The sequence below is a fragment of the Pleurodeles waltl genome, chromosome 2_2 (assembly GCF_031143425.1).
Source record: "Pleurodeles waltl isolate 20211129_DDA chromosome 2_2, aPleWal1.hap1.20221129, whole genome shotgun sequence".
Lineage (NCBI taxonomy): Eukaryota > Metazoa > Chordata > Amphibia > Caudata > Salamandridae > Pleurodeles > Pleurodeles waltl.
In genome coordinates, this window is record NC_090439.1 from 1165080995 (window position 1) to 1165107816 (window position 26822).

The 26822-nt window shown below is 49.2% G+C and overlaps 1 protein-coding gene across 1 annotated transcript in view; it reads left to right on the forward strand.

Annotated features, from left to right (window-relative positions):
* The window catches only part of LOC138278964 (E3 ubiquitin-protein ligase TRIM11-like), a 138149-nt gene that overhangs the window by 19399 nt on the left and 91928 nt on the right, over window positions 1-26822 (forward strand). Inside the window, exon 2 of the mRNA XM_069219363.1 lies at window positions 2137-2232. Coding sequence (XP_069075464.1) covers window positions 2137-2232 — 96 coding nt within the window. The remainder of the gene's footprint in view (window positions 1-2136; window positions 2233-26822) is intronic.

Consider the following 26822-nt stretch of genomic DNA (forward strand, 5'->3'; position numbering starts at 1 on the left):
GTATGCTGCTGGTGTCTGCTCGCTCTGGACATGACTGCCTCTTCCCTGGCACAGACACTGTATGCCATTGGTGTCTGCTCTCTCTGGTATGACTGCCTCTTCCCTGGCACGAACCCAGCACGAATGAGGTTGGTGCCTGTTCCTGCCAGTCTGCCTGCTCCCAGGTTCAGTGCCTATATGAGGTTAGTGCTTACTCTCTCATCTTGGCTGCCTGTTCTCAGGTATATATCCTGTGTGAGGCTGACTGCCTGTCTCCAGCTGTAACTCCCGAGTAAGGCTTCTGTAAGGGGCAGGTGCCTGCACTCTCGTCAATGCTGCTGCCTGTCACAAATCTGTAAGAGGCTTGTGTTTGTTCCCTGAGGCAGACCATGTAGGGGGTGTCACCTGCTCCCTTGTTTCCTGCATGTAGGTGACTGGCGTCTGCTCTCTGTGGTTAGAACACCTGTTCTGGGACACAGACCTTGCTTGAGGCTGGTGCCTGCTCTTTGTGGGATAGTTAGTGCCTGTTCCCTGCACTGACCCTTCAAGGGCTGCAGCCTGCCTACTACAGGCCCTGTCTGAGCCTGGGGTTTGTTCCATGTGACAGAGCCTGTAAGGAAGTGTCACCTACTCCCTTGTTCCTGCCTGCAAGGTACTGATGTCTGCTCTCTCTGGTTGTGACTGCCTCTTCCCTGGCACAGACACTGTATGCTGCTGGTGTCTCCTCTCTCTGGTTATGACTGCCTGTTCTAGGGCGCAGTCACTGCATACTGCTAGTGTCTGCTGTCTCTGGTCTGACTGCCTGTTCTGGGACACAGACATTGTATGCTGCTTTTGTCTGCTCTCTCTGGTATGACTGCCTCTTCTGGGACACAGACTCTGGATGCTGCTGGTGTCTGCTCTCTCTGGTATGACTGCCAGTAATGGGGCACAGACACTGTATGCTGCTGGTGTCTGCTCTCTCTGGCATGACTGCCAGTAAAGGGGCACAGGCACTGTATCCTGTTGGTGCCTGCTTTCTCTGGTATGACTGCCTGTTCTGGGGCACAGCCACTGTATGCTGCTGGTGTCGGCTCTCTCTGGTATGACTGACAGTACCGGGGCACATACACTGTATGCTGCTGGTGTCTGCCCTCTCTGGTTATGGCTGCCAGTACTGGGGCACAGACACTGTATGCTGCTGGTGTCTGCTCTCTCTGGTCATGACTGCCTGTTCTGGGGCACGGACCCTGCATGAGGCTGGTGTCTGCTCTTGGTGGGGCCGGTGCCTGTTCCCTCTTAAATAACCTCCAAAGGGCTGCAGACGCCTCTCACTGACCGGTGCCTGCTCTTGATGGGGCCGGTGCCTATTCCCTCTCACAGACCCACCAAGGGCTGCAGATGCCTCGCACAGACCGGTGCCTGCTCTTGATGGGGCCGGTGCCTGTTCCCTCTCACAGACCCACCAAGGGCTGCAGATGCCTTTCACAGACCGGTGCCTGCTCTTGATCGGGCCTGTACCTGTTCCTTTTCACAGACCCTCAAAGGGCCGCCGACTGCCTCCCACAGACCGATGCCTGCTCTTGGTGGGGCTGGTGTCTGTTCCCTCTGACAGACCCTCCAAGGGCTGCAGACGCCTCTCACAGATCGGTGCCGGCTCTCTTGCTGCCTTTGTCCCTGTATAGAAGTGACTGCTCTGTAGCGCGAGGTGATGGTGACAGACAGACAGGTTCCAGACAAGAAACCTGTAAGTACAGGGGTGTAAAGTATTGGGGAAGTGGCTTGTGGCATATTCAGGACCAATCTAGATATCTGATCCTGTTCTTACTCGCTGCTTAAGGCTGTTCTGGCATTTTAATATGGAATTAAGTGCCCTGAAAACCTCAGTCGAGTGTGTGTTCCTGGTACCTGCGATCTGGAAACACGTGGCCTATACTTACAATCTGAACTTCACATGAGCACATCTGTGGCTTGGCTTAGTGTGGCTGTATCTTCTAGTTTGATAACCTGTGGCTAAAGCTTATAATCAAGATATGTGTGACTGGTGATTAAACTGTGAATGTGTGGCTGGGACTTACTGTCTGCATATGTCTGGATGATCACGTGATGATTATTATTGTATGAACAACTTCAATTTACAAATCAACAGTTGTCACTTTTGTACTTTCCTCTCTGCAGGTGAAGCTCCAGGACTGGCTGTGCCCTCTGAGGGAAGAGATTAGATACATGCTGGAGTCTAAACTCAAGGAAGAAGAACAATATAACACAATGAGGGTGAGTGGCAGCGGGGAGTAATGTGCAGTTAAAGATCTATCATTCTGTATGTGCAGGTTTGTACTTGCGCCTGTCTAGGTCAGAGATGCAGAGACGCCACTGGTTCACCCTTCAGCCTGGGTCATGCCTCTACCAGGTAAATATACTGGGTGGAGAGTCACTGTCCGGGGGGCTAAGGAGCCCAGATCTTTCCAAGAGTCTTCCTGAAAGAATCAAAAACAAGTATTACCCTCCCAACCTTTGCGTAGTAATCACATACCTACACGGTCCGTGTCAGAGTGAGTATGCATGGACCGTAGGCATCTCTCTGTAAGCGTGTGCATGCAGGCCTGTGTCTGATATTCCTGTTCATGTGTCTGTTGGTATGTTTGTGTGTGAATGGTCAATCAATCAGGTGTTATTTGTATAGTGCGGCTTGTCACCCAGGTGCTTGCTGCAGGTGGTTATTCGTAAAAAGTCAGGTTTTAGTGCCTTTCTGAAGTGGGTCAGCGAGGGTGAGGTGCGGAGGTGGAGGGGGACGGCGTTCCAGTCTTTGGTGGCAAGGTGGGAGAAGGAGCATCCTGTGGCACAGCAGCGGCATATGCGTAGTATCTTTGCAAGGGTGATGTGTGTAGAGCGGAGGTTCCTGGTCTCTTGGTGGAGGTGAAGGCAGTAGTTCAGGTAGGGAGGTCCATGGTTATGGAGGATTTGTAGGCATGGGTCAGGAGCTTGAAGTGGCATCTTTTCTGGATAAGGAGCCAATGGAGGTCCTTCGGGGCCTGGGTGACGTGGGTTCTCTTGGGCAGGTTGAGGATTGTAATAGGCCACAAGAAAACTCCAACGGGTCTACTTTGGTCAACATACAACGTAGAAAACAAATGGGCAGAAGCGTATATAATATGAGAGAAATACAGGCCCCGGGTTTGAATATAATGGTCAAGAGGGAACGCAAGGATAGAAAGGAGAATCCATGTGCAGGGTAAAAGCAGTTACAATTCGACTCCACATACCATAGATAATTTAGAAGGACGAATACACAAGGGAGAGTCTGAGCCACTTTCTGATACCAGGAGATGAGGTAAATCATGATGGACTTGAAAGTGAGACACAGAATTAGTTGTTTGTGTTTCAAGGCTGACAGATAGGGGGAGACAGCTATAACACTTCAGAGACTGGTAGACGTATAGGGAGGGGACATAGTGATAAAGGTTACAGAGCAGGGTCGAAGGACACTGTGAACTATAAACACTGTATGTAATCTCTTTGCTATGCATGTATTTCTGTAACAAGCAGTCAGATTGTGTTTAAAGAATTATCGTTTTCTGTTAATTGTCAATGATGTAAAGGAGGTGGGCTTTAGATGCTTGTCAAGTGTATAAAAACCACTGTTTGTGAATGTAAAAGTTGAGTGTAGCTTCAGTTGCAGAACTGTGTTGTACTCCCGGCTGTATTCTTTTCTATATAAATTACTCACTTATTATCAGAATTGGTTCACTTCTTTATTTCTGAGACAAAGTCGACAACAGGATCAGCCTGGCAGCTGTGTTCTGGATCGGCTGGAGTCTTTGCATGCTTTCGGTGGTGGCGACTGCGTAGAGTGTGTTGCCGTAGTCCATTCGGCTGGTGATGAGGGCATGCGTCACTGTCTTTCTCGTGCTGATGGCGAGCCACTTAAATATCTTGCAGAGCATGCAGAATGTGTGGAAGCAGACTGCCGAAACAACGTTGACCTGGCGTTTCATGGAGACTTTGCAGTCGAGAAAGATGCCTCGGTTGCGGGCATGATCTTTCGGTGTGGGGGTGGATCTGAGCTCTGCTGGCCACCAGGAGTCGTTCCAGAGGGTTGAGTGTCTGCCAAAGATCAGAACCTCCATGTTCAGCTTCAGGCAGTTGTCCTTCATACAAGCGGAGGCCTTCTTTGTGCAGTTGTGGAAGTTGGTTTTCATCTTAGTGGGCTCTGTTGAGAGCAAGAGGAGGAGCTGTGTGTCATAACAATGATTTGTGTGTGTGTGTTTGTGTGAGTCTTGAGTCATTTCTTTATGAATGTACACTTTCATGTGTGCTTGTTTGTAATGGTCTCTCTATTTGTTTGTGCATGTTTGGGTGTTGAAGAATTTATGAGTGCATTCATGCATCTGTGTGATTGTGTGCACCAGTGAGTTTGTGTATAAATGGGCCTGGAATTATCTGTCAGTGAGTTTGTACATGTGTGAAGAGTATGTATACATTTTTCTTTGTGTATTAACACTGTTGTACTGCAGTCATAATCTGAGATGCAAACTGTCAACAGAAATAGATCTTGATTCCAGAATCTTGTCTACATTATTGATGTTGTGCGCTTAGTATCGGCTTGAAATAAACCACAGAATATGCACGGCACTGGGAATGTATTATTGTTGCCAGTATTAAGTTGTTGACTTTTTGTTGTTAAGATTTGTGCTTGGGGACCTTTACAGGGTTGTGATTCTGTCCTGAAGGCTTGTGAAGGTGCTGGGTCAGTTTTGTCAATTCAAAGGCTATTGAATTTATTTCTTTGGGTGGTAGATGTACGCCTCACTTCAATTCTAACAGAGAATAATGTAATTTACTGATGGGTCTTGTGGAACTTTTGGACCAGCTGAGTTTCACTATCTGTGATTTATTTCCTTTTCTTGATGGGTTTAGAAGAGCTGAGACCCAAGGTCTGTGATTATTACCTCCCATGATGGTTCTTGTGGAACTGGAAGACCATCTGAGATTCACAGTCAGTGATCATTTTGTGTTTTGATGGGTGTCAAGTAATGCTTGGATCATCTGCGGTCCATCACCAGTCGATTCTCCATGGGTCTTGTAGAACTGTTGGATCTGTTGAGGTCAACCGTTAGTGAATAGTACCAGTTCTTGATGGGTTTAGAAGAACTGATATCCAACCTCAGTTATTGTTTCCTCTTCTGGATGGGTCTTGTGGAACTACAAGATCATGCACTGAGACCGCACTAACAAAAATGGCGGGGGCATCACCATCATATTCAAGAACACCATTCAATGCAAATCCACCATACCGACTCATCACCCCGCATGGAACACCTCAATTTCCAACTACAAACTGATGCCAAAAGGACTCTAAGAGGCACCCTCATATACAGACCCCCAGGACCCTGACTAGCCTTCTGTGACGCCATCCCCAACATCATCAAACCACTACCTATTGACTATAACCACTACATTCTACTTGTCATCCTCAATTTCCATATCGATGACCCCAACAACGCCAACTCTACCACCCTTCTTGAGAACTTGAGCAACACAGGTCTCACCCAACTAGTCAATGTACCCACACTCAAGAACGGGCACACTTTTGACCCCCTCTTCACCTCCAGTGACAGAGTCAGATTTAGCCACATCACAGAACTCTCCTGGTCCAACCACAGCTTTATCCACTTCACCATCGCTGATGCCCAACACCCCCCCCCCCACCAGGAACTACAGAGCCAACTACTACAACTGGAGCAGAGTAACTGAAACACAGTGGACCAGGCCCTCAGCTCATCCAAACCCAAGTTTAACAAAAGTCATAGAGGTATCTTATTAGTGTTTATTCTTGAGCGTGTCTATTCAAGCTGACAGTAGGTTTGGAACCTATGGATAAAAAGTACACCTATGACTCTCACCAGCCTGATCGTCTTAGAAAGCATCATCCTTATGTAATTTATGGGAGGTTTCTGGTTACCCTCAGTTAATGTCTTGAATTTGTTTATAGTTATCCCAAATCCTCAAAATGCCTTAGAAAAGAATATGGTGAGACAAGAATATATGCGGAAGGAAGTTGTGCAAGAGAATGGCAACATGATGCTCTGGAAGAGAGTAGGGTGCATGGATGTGGGGTGAGTTAACAACAAAGTGACTGTAGCAGGTAGAGAGCAGGGATTCAAGAAGGAGGGAGATGGGGCATGTATATAAAAGTGTGAGAGAGGAGGGTATGTGAGACAGAGAAAGTGAAGGATGAGGAAGAGAAAGGTGGGAGAAGCGTGTGATTAAGAAGAGGAAGGAGGGGTCTACAGGCTGCCTGAATAAACATGCTAAGGTTTGGACAGATTAGTGAGATTATAGAAGAATTGTCGTGGGGGCGATGGGGTTGGTGGGAATCTGAGGATGCAGGATATTCCTGTTTGAGGAAACTGTTATCTAACCCACGTGCTGACCATGTGATGAGGTGTTCACTCATAATAAAACTATGTAACTAATCATGTTCTGTGTGAAAGGTGGGATGCCAATTTAGGAGAATGTTTGGCATGTCTGAGATATTTCAATAAAATGATTTTATAAAAGAAGAGAATGTAGAAAGGATGTGGAGAGGAGAGGATTGAGCAGGTTTTGCAGAAGGAATACTAAATGAATGCCTCAGCTGTCTCTAGCAGAGGATTTCATATCACCAGGGTCAGCAGAGAATAAGGTTCCAGTGCTTGGGGGGAGCAGGAGTGGTGAAGAAAATAGTACTTTTTAGAGGGCGGTAGAAATCCTTGCACTGGTCCTAGGAGGTGGAGAGGAAGATGGAAGTAGGAGATAGGAGGATGAAATGGGTGGGACAGCGAGGAAAAAGGAAGTGTGACACAGAAAAGGTGTAAGAGATAGGATGGGAGAGGAGAGAGTGGGACAGAGGCAAGTATGAATAAAGAATGTGAGAGTGACAGTTAAGAGAAGAGCGTGACAACAAAAAAGAATAATAAACATGAGAAAAGACAGAAAAGAGAGAAATGGAAGCAGAGGAGGTAAACACAAGAGACAAAAAAGAGGAAACAAAAATTCCCCTTTAAATTTTTCTGCTCGAAATCGCTTTCAACCGCATGTGTCCAGTCACACCTGCAACACACGCACTTGCTCCAAAGCCCCCTTCACTCATTCGCTAATGGCCCCTTCCAGGACCCTCCCTGACTGTCTAGGAATGACCAATCCAGCCCGTCCACAGCAAGCCCAGCCCTAGACACCCGCGCCGCCACCAGACAGTTGTCCCTGGTTTCATGTGTAATTTTCAGTAGCGCCAAACACTTAGAGATTGCTCACAGGTGATTAATTGCATATGGATTAATTTTGAAACACTATTTTTATCTGTCTTGCATATTGCATCTGACCATTTATCCCCATTTGTTCAAAACTTTCTGGGGGGAATCCCCCTGTTACCCACTTGGCAGTGGTCTAGCTCACTCACTTCACTTACTTATGTCACATACTTTGGGGGCTGATATGACACTTGCTAGGGCTGCTCTTAGTTGCCAGTGGAGCCCTCTCAACTGTACCCGTTGTGTTAGGGAGGGAAGCTTGTAATGCTGGGGCCCCAGCTGTACCTGTTGAGTAAGGAGGGAAGCTTGTAGTGCAGCTGTATCTGTTGTGTAAGGGAATGAAGCGTGTAATGCTGCTGTACCTATTATGTAAGGGAGGTAAGCTTGTAATGCTGGGGCCCCAGCTGTACCTGTTGTGTTAGGGAGGGAAGCTTGTACTGCTGCTGCCCCAGCAGCACCTGTTGTGTAAGGAGGGAAGCTTGTAATGCAGTTGTACCTGTTGTGTAAGGGAATGAAGCTTGTAATGCTGCTGTACCTATTGTGTAAGGGAGGTAAGCTTGTAATGCTGCTCTACCTGTTGTGTAAAGGAGGGGAGCTTGTAATGCTGCTGCCCCAGCTGTACCTGTTGTATAAGGAGGGACACTTGTAATGCAGCTGTACATGTTGTGTAAGGGAGGGGAGCTTGTAATGCTGCTGCGCCTTATGTATGAGGAAAAGAAGCTTGTAAAGCTGCTTTACCTATTGTGTTAGGTAGGGAAGTTTGTAATGCTGCTGTACCTATTGTGTAAGGGAGGAAAGCTCGTAATGCTGCTGTACCTGTTGTGTAAAGGAGGGATGTTTGTAATGCTGCTGTATCTATTATGTTAGGGAGGGAAGATTGCAACGCTGCTGTACCTGTTGTGTTTAGAGGGAATCTTTTTTTTCATTTTTTTCATGGAGTCCTCATTTATAACAAAAGACAGGAGAAGCCATAAGGTGTCCCGACTTTGGTCAGATCCCTAACTGTGAGAAAGTAGCCTCTTTCTAGCCTTGTTACCCCCACTTTTGGCCTGTTTGTGAGTGTATGTAAGGGTGTTTTCACTGTCTCAGTGGGATCCTGCTAGCCAGGGCCCAGTGCTCATAGTGAAAACCCTATGTTTTCAGTATGTTTGTTATGTGTCACTGGGACCCTGCTAGTCAGGACCCCAGTGCTCATAAGTTTGTGACCTATATGTATGTGTTCCCTGTGTGATGCCTAACTGTCTCATTGAGGCTCTGCTAACCAGAACCTCAGTGGTTATGCTCTCTCATTTCTTTCCAAATTGTCACTAACAGGCTAGTGACCAATTTTACCAATGCACATTGGCATACTGGAACACCCTTATAATTCCCTAGTATATGGTACTGAGGTACCCAGGGTATTGGGGTTCCAGGAGATCCCTATGGGCTGCAGCATTGCTTTTGCCACCCATAGGGAGCTCTGACAATTCTTACACAGGCCTGCCACTGCAGCCTGAGTGAAATAATGCACACATTATTTCACAGCCATTTTCACTGCACTTATGTAACTTATAAGTCACCTATATGTCTAACCTTTACCTAGTAAAGGCTGGGTGCTAAGTTACTTAGTGTGAGGGCACCCTGGCACTAGCCAGAGTGCCCCCACATCGTTCAGGGCAAATTCCCCGGACTTTGTGAGTGCGGGGACACCATTACATGCGTGCACTACACATAGGTCACTACCTATGTGTAACTTCACAATGGTAACTCCGAATATGGCCATGTAACATGTCTAAGATCATGGAATTGCCCCCTCTATGCCATCCTGGCATTGTTGGTATAATCCCATGATCCCACGGGTCTGTAGCTCAGACCCGGGTACTGCCAAACTGCCTTTTCTGGGGTTTCACTGCAGCTGCTGCTGCTGCCAACCCCTCAGACAGGTTTCTGCCCTCCTGGGGTCAAGCCAGGCTTGTCCCAGGATGGCAGAACAAAGGACTTCCTCTGAGAGAGGGTGTTACACCCTCTCCCTTTGGAAAATGGTGTGAAGGCAGTGCAGGAGTAGCCTCCCCCAGCCTCTGGAAATGCTTTCTTGGGCACATTTTTGCCCAATTCTGCATAAGCCAGTCTACACCAGTTCAGGGACCCCTTAGCCCTGCTCTGGCGCGAAACTGGACAAAGGAAAGGGGAGTGACCACTCCCCTGACCTGCACCTCCTCTGGGAGGTGTCCAGAGCTCCTCCAGTGTGCTCCAGACCTCTGCCATCTTGGAAACAGAGGTGCTGCTGGCACACTGGACTGCTCTGAGTGGCCAGTGCCACCAGGTGACGTCAGAGACTCCTTCTGATAGGCTACTTCAGGTGTTGCTAACCTATCCTCTCTCCTAGGTAGCCAAACCCTCTTTTCTGGCTATTTAGGGTCTCTGTCTCTGGGGAAACTTTAGATAACGAATGCAAGAGCTCATCAGAGTTCCTCTGCATCTCTCTCTTCACCTTCTGCCAAGGAATCGACTGCTGACCGCGCTGGAAGCCTGCAAAACTGCAACATAGTAGCAAAGACGACTACTGCAACTCTGTAACGCTGATCCTGCCGCCTTCTCAACTGTTTTCCTGGTGGTGCATGCTGTGGGGGTAGTCTGCCTCCTCTCTGCACTAGAAGCTCCGAAGAAATCTCCCGTGGGTCGACGGAATCTTCCCCCTGCAACCGCAGGCACCAAAAAGCTGCATTACCGGTCCCTTGGTTCTCCTCTCAGCACGACGAGCGAGGTCCCTTGAAACCAGCAACTCTGTCCAAGTGGCTCCCACAGTCCAGTGACTCTTCAGTCCAAGTTTGGTGGAGGTAAGTCCTTGCCTCCCCACGCCAGACTGCATTGTTGGAAACCGCATCTTTTGCAACTACTCCGGCTTCTGTGCACTTCCGGCAGAAATCATTTGTGCACAGCCAAGCCTGGGTCCACGGCACTCTAACCTGCATTGCACGACTTTCTAAGTTGGTCTCCGGCGATGTGGGACTCCTTTGTGCAACTTCGGCGAGCACCATTTCACGCATCCTTGTAGTGCCTGTTTCTGGCACTTCTCTGGGTGCTACCTGCTGCTCAGAGGGCTCTTTGTCTTGCACGACGTCTCTTCTCTCTCCTGACGCAATTTGCCACATCCTGGTCCCTCTTGGACCATAGCAGCATCCAAAAACAGTTACCACACGATTTGCAGCTAGCAAGGTTTGTTAGCGGTCTTTTGGCGGGAAAACTCTTCTGCACAACTTTCCACGGCGAGACAGATCCGTCCACCAAAGGAGAAGTCTCTAGCCCTTTTCGTTCCTGCAGAAACCTCAGCTTCTTCTGTCCAGTAGAAGCTTCTTTGCACCCACAGCTGGCATTTCCTGGGTATCTGCCCATCTCCGACTTGTTTGTGACTTTTGGACTTGGTCCCCTTGTTCCACAGGTACCCTAGATTGGAAATCCATTGTTGTTGCATTGCTGGTTTGTGTCTTTCCTGCATTATTCCCCTATCACGACTTCTGTGTCCTTTGGGGAACTTCAGTGCACTTTGCACTCACTTTTCAGGGTCTTGGGGTGGGCTATTTTTCTAACCCTTACTATTTTCTAATAGTCCCAGCGACCCTCTACAAGGTCACATAGGTTTGGGGTCCATTCGTTGTTCACATTCCACTTTTGGAGTATATGGTTTGTGTTGCCCCTATCCCTATGTGTCCCCATTGCATCCTATTGTAACTATACATTGTTTGCACTGTTTTCTAAGACTATACTGCATATTTTTGGTATTGTGTACATATAACTTGTGTATAATTGCTATCCTCATACTGAGGGTACTCACTGAGATACTTTGGCATATTGTCATAAAAATAAAGTACCTTTATTTTTAGTATATCTGTGTATTGTGTTTTCTTATGATATTGTGCAAGTGACATTAGTGGTACTGTAGGAGCTTCACTCGTCTCCTAGTTCAGCCTAAGCTGCTCTGCTAAGCTACCATTATCTATCAGCCTATGCTGCTAGGCACCCTATACACTAATAAGGGATAACTGGGCCTGGTGCAAGGTGCAAGTACCCCTTGGTACTCACTACAAGCCAGTCCAGCCTCCTACATTGGTTGTGCAGCGGTGGGATAAGTGCTTTGAGACTACTTACCACTCTTGTCATTGTACTTTTCATAAGAGAAAAATATACAAAACAAGTTCAGTGTGTGTACACCTTGCTAAAAAGTTTTTGCATTTCCTCTTTTCACTCTTTTCTAAGTGCTGAAAAGTACTTCTAACTTTCTAAAAAGTTCTTAAAAAGTTTTAAAAGTTTTTTTTCTTTCTAAAAGTTCTGAAAAACATTTTCTTCACTTTTTCTGTCACTTAAACTCTTTCTAAAAATGTCTGGCACAGGCCAAAATGTTGATCTGTCCAAACTTGCATATGACCACCTTAGCTGGAAAGGAGCAAGGAGTCTCTGTGTAGAAAGAGGTTTGAGTGTAGGGAAGAATCCTTCTTTGGAATTGTTGCTTAATATGCTTAGAGAACAAGATAAGGCCTTAGGAGCCACATCTGTTGAAAAAGCAGCAAATGGTTCCCAATCTGATCCAGGGACTCCCCCAGGAAAAGATTCAGGAAAGAAACTTCTCAGCCTGCCCATTACTAGACAGTCTAGCATAGTTGGTACAGATGTTGAATCACACCATACAGATGGTGTGCTCTCACATTATACTGTTAGACAAGCTGTTAGGGTGCCTTCTGTAAGGGACAGGTCTCCTTCTGTCCATTCTCACCATACTTCTGTGTCTAGGAATGTCCCTCCCACCCACCCTGAAGACAGATTGTTAGAAAAGTAGCTCAATAGATTGAGAGTGGAACAAACCAGACTGAAGCTCAAGAAGCAACAGCTGGTTTTGGATAGACAGACCTTAGAAGTAGAGAAGGAGAGACAGAAATTGGGTTTAGAAACCCATGGTGGCAGCAGCAGTGTTCCCCATAGTCATCCTGCAAGAGAGCATGATTCAAGGAATCTGCACAAGATAGTTCCCCCTTATAAGGAGGGGGATGACATTAACAAGTGGTTTGCTGCACTTGAGAGGGCCTGTGTTGTACAGGATGTCCCTCAAAGGCAGTGGACTGCTATCCTATGGCTATCATTTAGTGGAAAAGGTAGGGATAGGCTCCTTACTGTGAAAGAAAGTGATGCCAATAATTTTACAGTTCTTAAGAATGCACTCCTGGATGGTTATGGCTTAACCACTGAACAATACAGGATAAAGTTCAGAGAGATCAAAAAGGAGTCTTCACAAGACTGGGTTGATTTTGTTGACCATTCAGTGAAGGCCTTGGAGGGGTGGTTACATGGCAGTAAAGTTACTGATTATGACAGCCTGTATAACTTGATCCTGAGAGAGCATATTCTTAATAATTGTGTGTCTGATTTGTTACACCAGTACTTAGTGGACTCTGATCTGACCTCTCCCCAAGAATTGGGAAAGAAGGCAGACAAATGGGTCAGAACAAGGGTGAACAGAAAAGTTCATACAGGGGGTGACAAAGATGGCAATAAGAAGAAATATGGTGAAAAATCTCAAGATAAGCATGGGGATAAGGGTAAAACCAAAGATCCCACTTCAAATCTTAAACACTCTTCAGAGGGTGGGGATAAAACAAATTCTTCCTCTTCTTCTCAACCTACACATGTTAAAAAGCCTTGGTGCTTTGTGTGTAAAAACAGAGGCCATAGGCCAGGGGATAAGTCCTGTCCAGGTAAACCCCCTGAGCCTACCACCACTAATACATCAAGCTCTAGTGCCCCTAGCAGTAGTGGTACTAGTGGTGGGACTGCTGGCAACAGTCAAATTAAGGGTGTAGTTGGGTTCACTTATGGGTCCATAGTAGAAACTGGGGTAGTCACTCCCAAGACAGTTTCTGTCACACCTAGTGGCATTGGCCTTGCCACACTGGCTGCGTGTCCCCTTACAATGGATAAGTACAGGCAGACAGTTTCAATAAATGGTGTTGAGGCCTTGGCCTACAGGGACACAGGTGCCAGTATCACTTTGGTGACTGAAAACCTGGTACATCCTGAACAACACATCATTGGACAACAGTATAAGATTATTGATGTCCATAACTCCACTAAGTTTCTTCCCTTAGCTATAATTCAGTTTAGTTGGGGTGGAGTTACTGGCCCTAAGCAGGTGGTAGTATCACCTAGCTTACCTGTAGACTGTCTCTTAGGTAATGACCTAGAGGCCTCAGGTTGGGCTGATGTAGAGTTTTATGCCCATGCAGCCATGCTGGGTATCCCTGAGGAATTGTTCCCTCTCATTTCTACTGAAATGAAAAAGCAAAGGAGAGAAGGCCTGAAAACTCAGGATCCCTCTCCATCAACAGGTAAAAGGGGTATCACAGTATCCCCTTACCACCCTACCATTCAGGATACCATTCCTGTGGTGGGAGAAACCTCTCCTGGGGTGGCACCTGTTCCAAGGGAATCATCAGTTGGAAAAACTGTACTCCCTGAGGTGGAAGTACCTCTCTGTGGAATTACTAACATTGGTGAGAAAAAGAGTACCAGTTTAGTTAACATGGAGCATCCCTCCAACCCTCCCAGAGAAACTTTAGTGCAGAAACCCTGCACTACCTCACAACACTTAGGACAGCATCCCTGCCCTAGTGTAGAGCTCATAGGACAGCATCCCTGCCCTGCTCCAACTAAAGAGAAACAGCATCCCTGTTCTCTCTTCCAGCCATATGGACAAAGTTTTTGCCCAGCTATGGGTTTACTGAGACAGCATCCCTGTCTGGCATTTCCATCATTACAAATAGGTTCAGTGGACAATTCCCACTGCTCTAAACTAAAACTTACTGATAGAAACTCTGAAAATACATCTTCACATTGTTGCTTAGCTAAAAAACTTCAAACAGGGTGGTTTACATCCCCACAGGGAAGTAACCATATAGTGGATGATAAAGGGAGTAACCAGTCTATTGCAGAGCTACTCTCTACTTATCACCACTTAGACAATAAAGTCTCAACTGGCATAGGTTAGCCTTATTGTCCTTCGTTTGGGGGGAGGGTTGTGTGAGAAAGTAGCCTCTTTCTAGCCTTGTTACCCCCACTTTTGGCCTGTATGTGAGTGTATGTCAGGGTGTTTTCACTGTCTCACTGGGATCCTGCTAGCCAGGGCCCAGTCCTCATAGTGAAAACCCTATGTTTTCAGTATGTTTGTTATGTGTCACTGGGACCCTGCTAGTCAGGACCCCAGTGCTCATAAGTTTGTGACCTATATGTATGTGTTCCCTGTGTGATGCCTAACTGTCTCACTGAGGCTCTGCTAACCAGAACCTCAGTGGTTATGCTCTCTCATTTCTTTCCAAATTGTCACTAACAGGCTAGTGACCAATTTTACCAATGCACATTGGCATACTGGAACACCCTTATAATTCCCTAGTATATGGTACTGAGGTACCCAGGGTATTGGGGTTCCAGGAGATCCCTATGGGCTGCAGCATTGCTTTTGCCACCCATAGGGAGCTCTGACAATTCTTACACAGGCATGCCACTGCAGCCTGAGTGAAATAATGCACACATTATTTCACAGCCATTTTCACTGCACTTATGTAACTTATAAGTCACCTATATGTCTAACCTTTACCTAGTAAAGGCTGGGTGCTAAGTTACTTAGTGTGAGGGCACCCTGGCACTAGCCAGAGTGCCCCCACATCGTTCAGGGCAAATTCCCCGGACTTTGTGAGTGCGGGGACACCATTACATGCGTGCACTACACATAGGTCACTACCTATGTGTAACTTCACAATGGTAACTCCGAATATGGCCATGTAACATGTCTAAGATCATGGAATTGCCCCCTCTATGCCATCCTGGCATTGTTGGTACAATCCCATGATCCCACGGGTCTGTAGCTCAGACCCGGGTACTGCCAAACTGCCTTTTCTGGGGTTTCACTGCAGCTGCTGCCAACCCCTCAGACAGGTTTCTGCCCTCCTTGGGTCAAGCCAGGCTTGTCCCAGGATGGCAGAACAAAGGACTTCCTCTGAGAGAGGGTGTTACACCCTCTCCCTTTGGAAAATGGTGTGAAGGCAAGGGAGGTGTAGCCTCCCCCAGCCTCTGGAAATGCTTTCTTGGGCACATTTGTGCCCAATTCTGCATAAGCCAGTCTGCACCGGTTCAGGGACCCCTTAGCCCTGCTCTGGCGCGAAACTGGACAAAGGAAAGGGGAGTGACCACTCCCCTGACCTGCACCTCCCCTGGGAGGTGTCCAGAGCTCCTCCACTGTGCTCCAGACCTCTGCCATCTTGGAAACAGAGGTGCTGCTGGCACACTGGACTGCTCTGAGTGGCCAGTGCCACCAGGTGACGTCAGAGACTCCTTCTGATAGGCTCCTTCAGGTGTTGCTAGCCTATCCTCTCTCCTAGGTAGCCAAACCCTCTTTTCTGGCTATTTAGGGTCTCTGTCTCTGGGTGAAACTTTAGATAATGAATGCAAGAGCTCATCAGAGTTCCTCTGCATCTCTCTCTTCACCTTCTGCCAAGGAATCGACTGCTGACCACGCTGGAAGCCTGCAAAACTGCAACATAGTAGCAAAGATGACTACTGCAACTCTGTAACGCTGATCCTGCCGCCTTCTCGACTGTTTTCCTGGTGGTGCATGCTGTGGGGGTAGTCTGCCTCCTCTCTGCACTAGAAGCTCCGAAGAAATCTCCCGTGGGTCGACGGAATCTTCCCCCTGCAACCGCAGGCACCAAAAAGCTGCATTACCGGTCCCTTGGGTCTCCTCTCAGCACGACGAGCGAGGTCCCTTGAATCCAGCAACTCTGTCCAAGTGACTCCCACAGTCCAGTGACTCTTCAGTCCAAGTTTGGTGGAGGTAAGTCCTTGCCTCCCCACGCCAGACTGCATTATTGGAAACCGCGTCTTTTGCAACTACTCCGGCCTCTGTGCACTTCCGGCGGAAATCCTTTGTGCACAGCCAAGCCTGGGTCCACAGCACTCTAACATGCATTGCATGACTTTCGAAGTTGGTCTCCGGCGACGTGGGACTCATTTGTGCAACTTCAGCAAGCACTGTTTCATGCATCATTGTAGTGCCTGTTTCTGGCACTTCTCCGGGTGCTACCTGCTGGTGAGAGAGCTCCTTGTCTTGCTCGACGTCCCCTCTCTCTCCTGACATAATTTGCGACATCCTGGTCCCTCTTGGGCCATAGCAGCATCCAAAAACGCTTACCGCACGCTTTGCAGCTAGCAAGGCTTGTTGGCGGTCTTTTGGCCAGAAAACACTTTTGCCCGACTCTCCACGGCGAGAGAGATCCGTCCACCAAAGGGGAAGTCTCTAGCCCTTTTCGTTCCTGCAGAAACTTCAGCTTCTTCTGTCCAGTAGAAGCTTCTTTGCACCCACAGCTGGCATTTCCTGGGCATCTGCCCATCTCCGACTTGCTTGTGACTTTTGGACTTGGTCCCCTTGTTCCACAGGTACCCTAGATTGGAAATCCATCATTGTTGCATTGCTGGTTTGTGTTTTTCCTGCATTATTCCCCTATCACGACTTCTGTGTCCTTTGGGGAACTTCAGTGCACTTTGCACTCACTTTTCAGGGTCTTGGGGTGGGTTATTTTTCTAACCCTTACTATTTTCTAATAGTCCCAGCGACCCTCTACAAGGTCACATAGGTTTGGGGTCCTTTCGTGGTTCACATTCCACTTTTGGAGTATATGGTTTGTGTTGCCCCTATCCCTATGTGTCCCCATTGCATCCTATTGTAACTATACATTGTTTGCACTGTTTTCTAAGACTATACTGCATGTTTTTGGTATTGTGTACATATAACTTGTGTATAATTGCTATCCTCATACTGAGGGTACTCACTGAGATACTTTGGCATATTGTCATAAAAATAAAGTACCTTTATTTTTAGTATATCTGTGTATTGTGTTTTCTTATGATAATGTGCAAGTGACATTAGTGGTACTGTAGGAGCTTCACTCGTCTCCTAGTTCAGCCTAAGCTGCTCTGCTAAGCTACCATTATCTATCAGCCTATGCTGCTAGACACCCTATACACTAATAAGGGATAACTGGGCCTGGTGCAAGGTGCAAGTACCCCTTTGTACTCACTAAAAGCCAGTCCAGCCTCCTACACTAACCCACAGATTGACACCAAGGAAGCCGCCCCCATCAACCTGAGGAGAGGTGGTATGATGGGGGGAGGGTCGAACAGATCCACTCCCTCACCTCCTCTCTGATGCGTCTTAGTGCTTAATCATTGGTCTCTTATTATAATCAAGTACCAAGAGTTAATTCAGATTAAGGCCCTCAATACAACCCTGGTGGTCGGTGATAAAGTGGCGGTAATACCACCAACAGGCTGGCAGTAAATACCGCCAAATTATGACCATGGCGGAAAGAGCTCAGACAGACAACCACTTTACCACACCGACCGCCAGGGTGGAAACAACAGTCACCACGGCGGTAGCCTCCGACAGCCAGTCGGAAGTCAATGATCCGCCCACCATATTAAGAGACACGAATTCGCCACCTTTACCGGGACAGTACCAACGACATCAAAAGCTTGGCGGAAACACTGCACAGAAGGGAAACGACTCACCTGTGGAGACTCAGGGAAGAACCACGGTGCCATGGAGCCTAAGCTGCACATATTCCCAATTCTGTTCTACGTCCTTCTCCACCACGAACACCAACGACGGCGAAGACAACCACGGTGAGTACAGCCACCTAGCACACAGGGGGTGGGGGGGTGAGGACAAAGAGAGTGTCACACACACACACACGCACAACACACCCCGCCACCCCCAACACCATACACATAATCAGATGCAGTAATAAAACATATACAGCCCGTACCACTCTGGAAAAATGCAAGGACAACACAAATAGATAAAAGTGAGTGTAATAAGATAAATAAAGTAGTAATATGTGCATCCAATTTAAAAGTATATACATATTTACAAATCAAGGGACACTGCCCAGTCCTCAGTGTTCCTGGGCCACAGGGCCACATCACAAAGTCCAAGGCCCCACTTGACTCCTGCAACAACACGGAGAGAACATTGCAGGGACATCAGTTCGAAAATAGGCAGGCACCTCAGGGGAATGGGGGGGGGCACCCTAGCCGGCAGATGGAACAACACCACTGGTCCTGGAGGGGGCAACATGCCCTGTGATTGGTCCTGGGGAGTGCAAGGCCACAGTCTCTCAAGTGGGTGACTTGCCCACTAGCTCTGGAGGGGGCAACATGCCCTGTGCTTGGTCCTGGGTAGTGCAAGGCCACAGTCTCTGGAGTGGGTGTCTTGCCCACTGGTTCTGGAGGGGCATCGCACCCTGTGATCTTCATCCAGGGGAGGATGGGGTGAGTGGATGGCTTCTCCACTGGTTCTGGATGGGGCATCATGCCCTGTGATGCAGGTCTTGGGGAGTGGAAGGCCACAGTCTCTCAGCTGGGTGTCAATCCCACAGGATTTGCAGGGGCAGCCCGCACAACAGCCCATGGACGCAGGACTACACACTGTCCGCCACTGGTGGCGGCTGCTCAGTGGTGGTGATGGTGATGTTGCCGCTGGTGGTGGGGGGAAGCTCCCGCCCATCCCGTGCAGCCTCAGACGGCTGCCCACTGTTGGTGGTGGTGATGGTGCTGCTGCTGGTGGTTGTGGGGGAAAGCTCCTGCCCATCCCCTGCAGCCTCAGATGGCTGCCCACTGCTGGTGCTGGTGCTGCTGCTGGTGGTGGTTGTGGGGGGAAGCTCCTGCCCATCCCCTGCAGCCTCAGATGGCTGCCCACTGCTGGTGGTGGTGCTGGTGCTGCTGCTGGTGGTGGTTGTGGGGGGAAGCTCCTGCCCATCCCCTGCAGCCTCAGATGGCTGCGCCAACATGGTTGGTGGTGGGGGCTCCGACTGCGTCCCAGCAGCAGGCCCCTTGCCCTTCCTGGCAGCAGCCTGGTATGGCTCCTTGCTCCTCTTGGAAGTAGCTGGGGATGGCTCCTTGCTCCTCTTGGCAGCGGCTGGGGATGGCTCCTTGCTCCTCTTGGCAGCAGCTGGGGATGGCTCCTTGCTCCTCTTGGCAGCAGCTGGGGATGGCACCTTTACCTTCACAGTAGCAGCTGGGGGTGGCACATTGACCTTCATGGTAACAGCTGGGGGTGGCACCTTGACCTTCCTGGTAGCACTTGGGGCAGGCACTCTTTCCATGTGGCTGCCTGGTGCCCGGGATCCCTTCCCACCACGAGTTGCTGGGGATACTACTGGGCCTGTGGACTGGGTGGCTGAGGTGCTTGCCTAGGTTTTACACACCATGGCCAGATGTGAAGGAAGGGGGGGGAGAGGGAGGGAAGAGGTCAATGGTGGAGAGGAAAAGCTGCTTAGGGACATTGGGGCGGGAAGAAGGAGAAGGTCTAGGAGTGGAGGAAGAGGGATTGGTTGTAGGAGGTGTTTGTCTGCTGTGTTTGGGTGAAGGTGCATGGGCTGAATGCTGTTGTGAGGTGGATGGCTGTTGGGTGTCTGAGTGCTTGCGTTTGTGTACTTTGGGAGGAGGGGGCACAGACACAATGGGAGAGGGCACAGGGGACGTGTGCATGGCTGTTGGTGTGGTGACTGCCAGTGAGGTGTGTGTTCTGATAGGTGTGCTGGTGATGGAGGTAGTGGATGAGGATGTAGTGCATGTAGGTGTGAGTGTCGACGCAACTGGGAGGGAGGTGGAGGACGAGGAGGAGGGGGCCACAGTGGAGGCAGGGGATGTTGGTATGTCTGCATCTGGATGGTGTTTGTGTGAGTGCCTGTGGGATGATGTGTGGTCCTGTGTTTGCCTGTGCCACTCGTGTGCCTGTGTGCTTGGGATAGGTTGGGGTTGAGGGGAATGGGATTGGGTAGAGGAGGTTGGAGGGTGGAAACAGGGACAATGGCTGCCATCAGAGAGGAGGCCAGAGCCTGAATTGATCTCTGTTGGGCCGCCAAGTCAGTGTGAATGCCCTCCAGAAATGATTTGGACCGTTGCATTTAGGCTGCCAGCCCATGGATGGCATTCACAATAGTTGACTGCCCAACAGAGATGGATCGCAGGAGGTCAATAGCCTCATCACTCAGGGCAGCAGGGCTCACTGGGGCAGGGTCTGAGGTGCCTGTGGCGAAGAAGATGCCCACCCTCCGGGGTGAGTGGGCATGGGCAACTCGATGAGGGGCTGCTGAGAGGGCAGTGCTGGTACGGGGTTGGCATCAGTACCTGTAGCTGGGGTGGGCACAGAGGTGTCCGCCACCACCAGGGAGAGCTTCCATTGGAGGAGGTTTCCGTGTCCAAACTGTCCCCTCCAGTCTCTGCCGTGGTGCTCCCCTTGCCTCCGTCCCACTGGTGCCCTCACCGTCGGTGGACTCTGCCTCCTGGGTCCTGTGGGATGCAGCTCCCTCCGTCGCCTCTGCTCCACTGCCAGAGGATGCCAATGCACATAAGGACAGGATGACAAAATAAAACGGGGGGAAGAGACAAAGGATACACTTGGTCAATGGCTGCACCAACACCACCGTTGGCGTACACAGCACCCTCACACACAGGGAACAGCCCTCCGCACTATGCAATGCACTATCAGTAACAATGTTAGTCACCAGGGCATGGGTAGGGACACATACCGCCCACTGCATCATACCTGAGACCCACACACCCCTGCCCAGTAGTGGATGCCTACTAGCTAGGTTGGAGGAATATCACATCAGAACCGTGACCAACATGGGACGTACACTGCAATGTCAGCCCTGGCCTAGGGGCACCCACAGGCACACTTCCCCCACCCGGATACCACCCCACCAGGCGTAAGTAGTAATGATGGGCACTGTACTCACCCCCTTGTTGCTGCTGTGATGCCCCCAAGCGTCCATCCAGCTACGGATAGGCCACCACCAGTATGCAGGCCATCAGGGGGGCCAGGGTTCGACGGGCACCGCTTCCTCGTTGGGAGGCCATCCCCAGCTGGGCCTCCACTGTCTTCCGTGCCCAGCGTCTCAGGTCCTCCCACCGTTTCCGACAGTGGGTGCTCTGCCTGCTGTAGACCCCCAGGGTCCGCACGTCCTTGGCGATGGCACGCCATATACCCTTCTTTTGATGGGCACTGACCTGCAGAGGAAATATACACAGGGAAGGTATTATTTCGACCTTCCTGCCTGTTAGACTCATGGCCCGCCATAGCGCTCCCATCCCCTTATGCACAGACATGGCCCAGCATACATGCTGCACGCTGCCCAGGGCCCATCCACCAACCTCTCCTACACGAGGCCTTCATACATACCACTCCATGCATTCATGCCCCATGCATCGTGCTCAAAGTGTACTCACCTGTTGGTCTGGAGGCCCATTCAGCAGTCCATACTGGGGTAGGACCCCATCCACTATTCTCTCCAGCTCCGCCGAGGTGAAGGCAGGGGCCCTTTCCCCAGTCACACGGGCCATGGTAGGTTCCAGACACAGGTCACAGCAGCACCTGCAGTGTAGGTCCTCTCCTGTTGAAGGTCAGGTAGCAAGTGAGTGAACAGACAGAAAATGGTGGTGACGTCCACGGTGGTGCATACCGTCACCACCAGCGTACATCACCATTGGCCACTGTACCCCATAGGGCCTAATAATAACCAATGAAGAGTTGCACGGCGGTTCCCGACCGCCTCCCGCAACTGCGCACGATGTCAGCAGAATTACCTCACTTCCACCTGTCCCTCCAAACTCTTTTTGCAGATGTTGGTGCCCCACTATCGCTCCTGGTGTGTTCACTGCAGCCAACTACAGGTCTTTCCTATGTATACATTACTGTACAGTTGAATTGCAATGTTTAAACCGTGTTAAATACATACTGAAATAATTTGACATACTCCATATTTTTTTTCAAAGTGTGTTTATTGCAGTACTCCGAAGAAAAGTGGGAAGTGCAATGGGCTGGGGTGATGGTGGAGGAAAGTCCAGAGTAGAGTCCAGTCTATTGGTAGCACAGGTGCATTGTCCAAGAGGGCATAGGAAGGGGAGGAATGGCAGTTCAAGGTGGACAGGGTGACAGAGTGGAACACAAGGATGATCGTTCTACTTGACCATTAGCTTGTGGGTGATAATTAGACACTCCCTTATGTATAATTCCACATCTTTAAAAAAAACAGCCCATTTCCTCACTTACAAATTGGGGTCCATTTTAGGGTATCAGCTTCTTAGGTGTTCCTTCACAACAAAAAATGGCATCTAGAAATTCTATAACTTCAGTTGAAGTAACCTTTTCTAAAATTTTCAGCTTTTGCCATTTAGTGAAATAATCCACTATGACAATGGCATATACCTCCTTGCTTGGTAATGTCCCGAATGGCCCTAAAACATCCCTCCTAACTTCTGCCAAGGTCCTTGGGCACATCCAATAGGACTCACGTCATCTGCTGATGTTTTAGCTGACTTGCCACTACTCGCACATGGCTTGCATTCTCTCACCCAATTGTCAACCATACCATCAATACCAGGCCACCAGTAAAACTCTTGTATTCTCCTTTTTGTGGTAGACATACCTATGCGACCTATGTGTGCCAACATAAAAAGGGACTTACTTAAATTTCCGTGTTGGAACTATTTTTTCACCTCTCATGACCGTGCCTTTTGAATCCATTAATTCCTCTTTTCCCTTGAAAAATGAGGCAACTTCACCAGTCAGCTTCCTTTCTTCTGGCCAGCGTATTTTCAAATAGGTATGAATATCTTGCAAGACATTGTCACTACACATAGGTTCTTTCCATATTGCTTCAGATGTGGGTTTCACCACATGGGTTAACACAAAAAGTGTGATGGGGAAAGACTTAATATAAGGTTATTACCCTTTTGGTTATAGCTAACCAGTTAAGAATGCTTCTTAGTGCTTGAACGTTAGGTTTTTTTCTAGTAGTAAGAAGAGTTCTCCTTGTGGAGGAGGTGGTCTCACACACTTAGTCGTGTCATGCTTCATCATTGACTACCTCTCCCCACCCTGGTAGGACAGTGTCACCAGGGTGAACTCAACCTCTCTGTGGACCTACACCAGAGTGATTCTTATATAAAAGCTACTGGATAAGAGTGGGATACAGATCGGTTAAAAAAATACCTTAAGCACTACCTGTATATTTTACCTTTATTAGTATTGATCGTAGGTATGGTTAAAAAAGCATGTTGATGAGAGATAGGAGAATAATGACTCAATCAGCCTTAAAAAGCCAACATGTTTCTGCCCTTACTATGAGCTTATCCCGGTCTGAGGCATTCTTCAGGGCTATGGATTCTTAGTTCGTAGAGGGGTGCTAACACCATACCCTAATCCAGGGTTCTGCTCAATCGGTCCTGGAGAGCCGGATCCATGCCAGATTTTTAGCATATCCACATTTAGACAACAGATTTTTAGCATATCCAAATTTAGACAAATGTGGATATGCTAAAAATCTGGCATGGATATGGCTCTCCAGGACCGACTTTGCAGAACCCTACCCTAATCTATGAATAAGATAAACACACGTAAGTCCTACCTGAGTTAGGGTTAACCTTCTAAGCACCTACTGGAGAAAAGGAAAAAAGACATGATTCCTGTGGGTATAATATCCCTCAACTCTGGATTTTATATATATTAGTGGCATACATACAGCGTGAACATGCAGGGTGACAATCACTGCAAAACACTGCAAACGTAAGTGCCTAAATTGTGCTAAAAACCATGTGTTCAAAAATACTATGGCCCTCCTTTCAACCCTGGCGGTAAAAGCCGCCTACCGTCGTGCAGTCAGCCGACAAAATACTGCGGCGGCGGCGGTAATCCGCTGACGATATCACGACACACACACATCATTCTGACACAATACAGACACACACACAAATCCGACACCCCAAAGGTCAGTGATGAACTGTCGGTAACAAAACCCACACCGATACGACAAAATAACAACACCCACCATATCATGACCCACCAATCCCCACAGCAGACATTCAAGGGTGCTAAACCATTGGCGGTACATACCGCCACGGCCAAAATACACACCCATATACAAAACAACAACACATTAGACAATTCAAACCCCACACACCTGACACAAATATATACATTCCACACCTACACACACACCCCACTATAAAACACACACTGACATTACCCACAACCCCTTACAAACAACCATTGACACCACAACACTGAGAAGAACTGCACAGAGACAACCTGACACACACACAACTCACATCTACACACCTTTCACACACTCCACATCACACTCACAATTCCACCACCCCAACCACCCTCACCTACACCATTCACACAACACCAATGGCACCCCAGAGACAACCTCAATTCACAGAGGACGAGCTGAGGGTCATGGTGGAGGAAATCATTCGGGTAGAGGCACAACTATTCGGATCACAAGTGCAGCAAATATCCATTGCAAGGAAGATGGCGCTATGGCAGAGGATCGTGGACAGGGTCAACGCCATGGGACAGTACCCCAGGACCAGTGAAGACATCAGGAAGAGGTGGCACGACCTACAGGCCAAGGTACGTGCCATTACAGCAAGGCACCAACTTGCTATTCAGAGGACTGGCAGTGGACCCCACCTCCTCCCCCACTACTAACAACATGGGAGGAGCAAGTACTGGCAATCCTGCATCCTGAGGGCCTGGCAGGAGTAGCGGGAAGAATGGACTCTGGTAAGACAACTCCTTTCTACTTACCCCCTTTACCTGCATGCCATCACATCCCCTCACCCTCACTCCCATCACCCCACCACCTCCCACACACCCCACCCTCACAACCCACCCATCCCACTGCCAAGCCCTGCATGCAACACCAATGCATGGACACCCCTCACAGACTGCCATGGACACCTAGCACCACAGCATGCGCCCTAGAGAGAACCAGCCAGCCCACCAAATCACAACTCACACAAGGCCAAGCTGCCAGGGCAACAACAACCAGACATGGCAACCCACACATGCATTAGATGGCACACACATGAACAATAACACTGCTCTTACATACCTACAGGTAACTCCGCCAACGTCAGCGGTGAAGAGTTGCCAGCAACGTCCACTCCCCCACCACCAGAGGCCCTTAGTGATGACAGCAGCTCGGCTTCCCTGGATCAAGACGAACAGGCTGGCCCATCAGGGATCTCCGGACAGTCGGGTTCCCAGGCCCACACTCAAACCACCACAGAGCCTCCCCCCTTAGGAAACACCAGCACAGCACCCACCCAGCGGGTCCGTGCCTCTGCCCCTAGGACACGTCAATCAGCAGTGTGTCCACCACTACAGGGACCCCAGGCCACCCCACAAACCCAGGACAATCAGGGACCTGGGGTCAGTGGTAGTGGGCACACGTTCCAGGGGACAGAGGCACAGTCCGACAGGGGCACTGGGAGGACTTCTGTGAGACAGGGGAGGACAGGCCCAGGTAACCCACTCTCCAGGAGGCACTTACCAACATCCTGGGAGCCCATCAACATTCCCAGGATACCATGGGCCAGATACTGGACAAGTTGCAGGAGTCCCAGCGGCTGCAGGAGGGACAGTATTTGGGGATCAGGGAGGACATCCAAAACATCAACACCACCCTGGTCACTATTGCAGGGGTGCTGGCAAACTTGGCCAAATCCATCAGGGATGCAGTGGCACCCCAGCGGGCCCCTGCCACTAGCCATGACATAGAACAGCCCTCCACCTCCGTTGCCGCTAGTGGACAGGAGGCCCCGCCACAGGACCATCAGGCCACCAGCACCTCCCCTGGCAGAAGGAGAACCACCCCGCAAACGGACCCTGCGATCTAGCCAGAAGCCAGAGACAATTGCCAAGCCCACCGCCAGGAAATTGGACCTTCCTGAATGTCACCCTGTGTCCCACTTCGTCACCCTGTCCACTATGAACTGCCATTGCTCCCCTTCCTATGCCCCCTTGGACAATGTACCTGTGATACAAATAGACTGGACGCTAACCTGGACTATCCTCCATCATCACCCCAGCCCATTGCACATACCCCTCTACCTTTTTTGCACTTAAATAAACACCCTTGGAAAAAATACAAGTGTGGAGTCGGTCCAATAATTACTACATGTATTCTAGTTACCAAAGTCCAAATACAGCAAGAGAACCATACATTGCTGTAGAAGGAGAAATAACCTGTACTGAGCTGCAGGCAACAACCCAGGTTCCAGAGTGGGGGACAGTTATCTGAAAATAGAGATGGCAAGGGGTACAGTAAGTGGACACATATTTAAGAATATCAGACTGCCATGTACAATGTCAAATACAACTCTGACAATGCAAAGTGAAGTAACACTGTCCTACCTATGATTGTCATTGGAAATACTGTCTGATTATGGCTGTTCTGTTGTCCATATCCTCATGCTCTGCCTCATCCTCCTCATCTTCACTCTCCAGAGGGTCCACTACTGCCACACGCCCATCTCCAGCCTCCTCCTCCTGCAGAAAAGGCACCTGGCGTCTCAATGCCAGGTTATGCAACATGCAGTATGCCATGATGATCTGGCACACCTTCTTGGGTGAGTAGTACAGGGATCCACCGGTCAGATGGATGCAGCGCAACCTGGCCTTCAGCAGGCCGAAGGTTCCCTCAA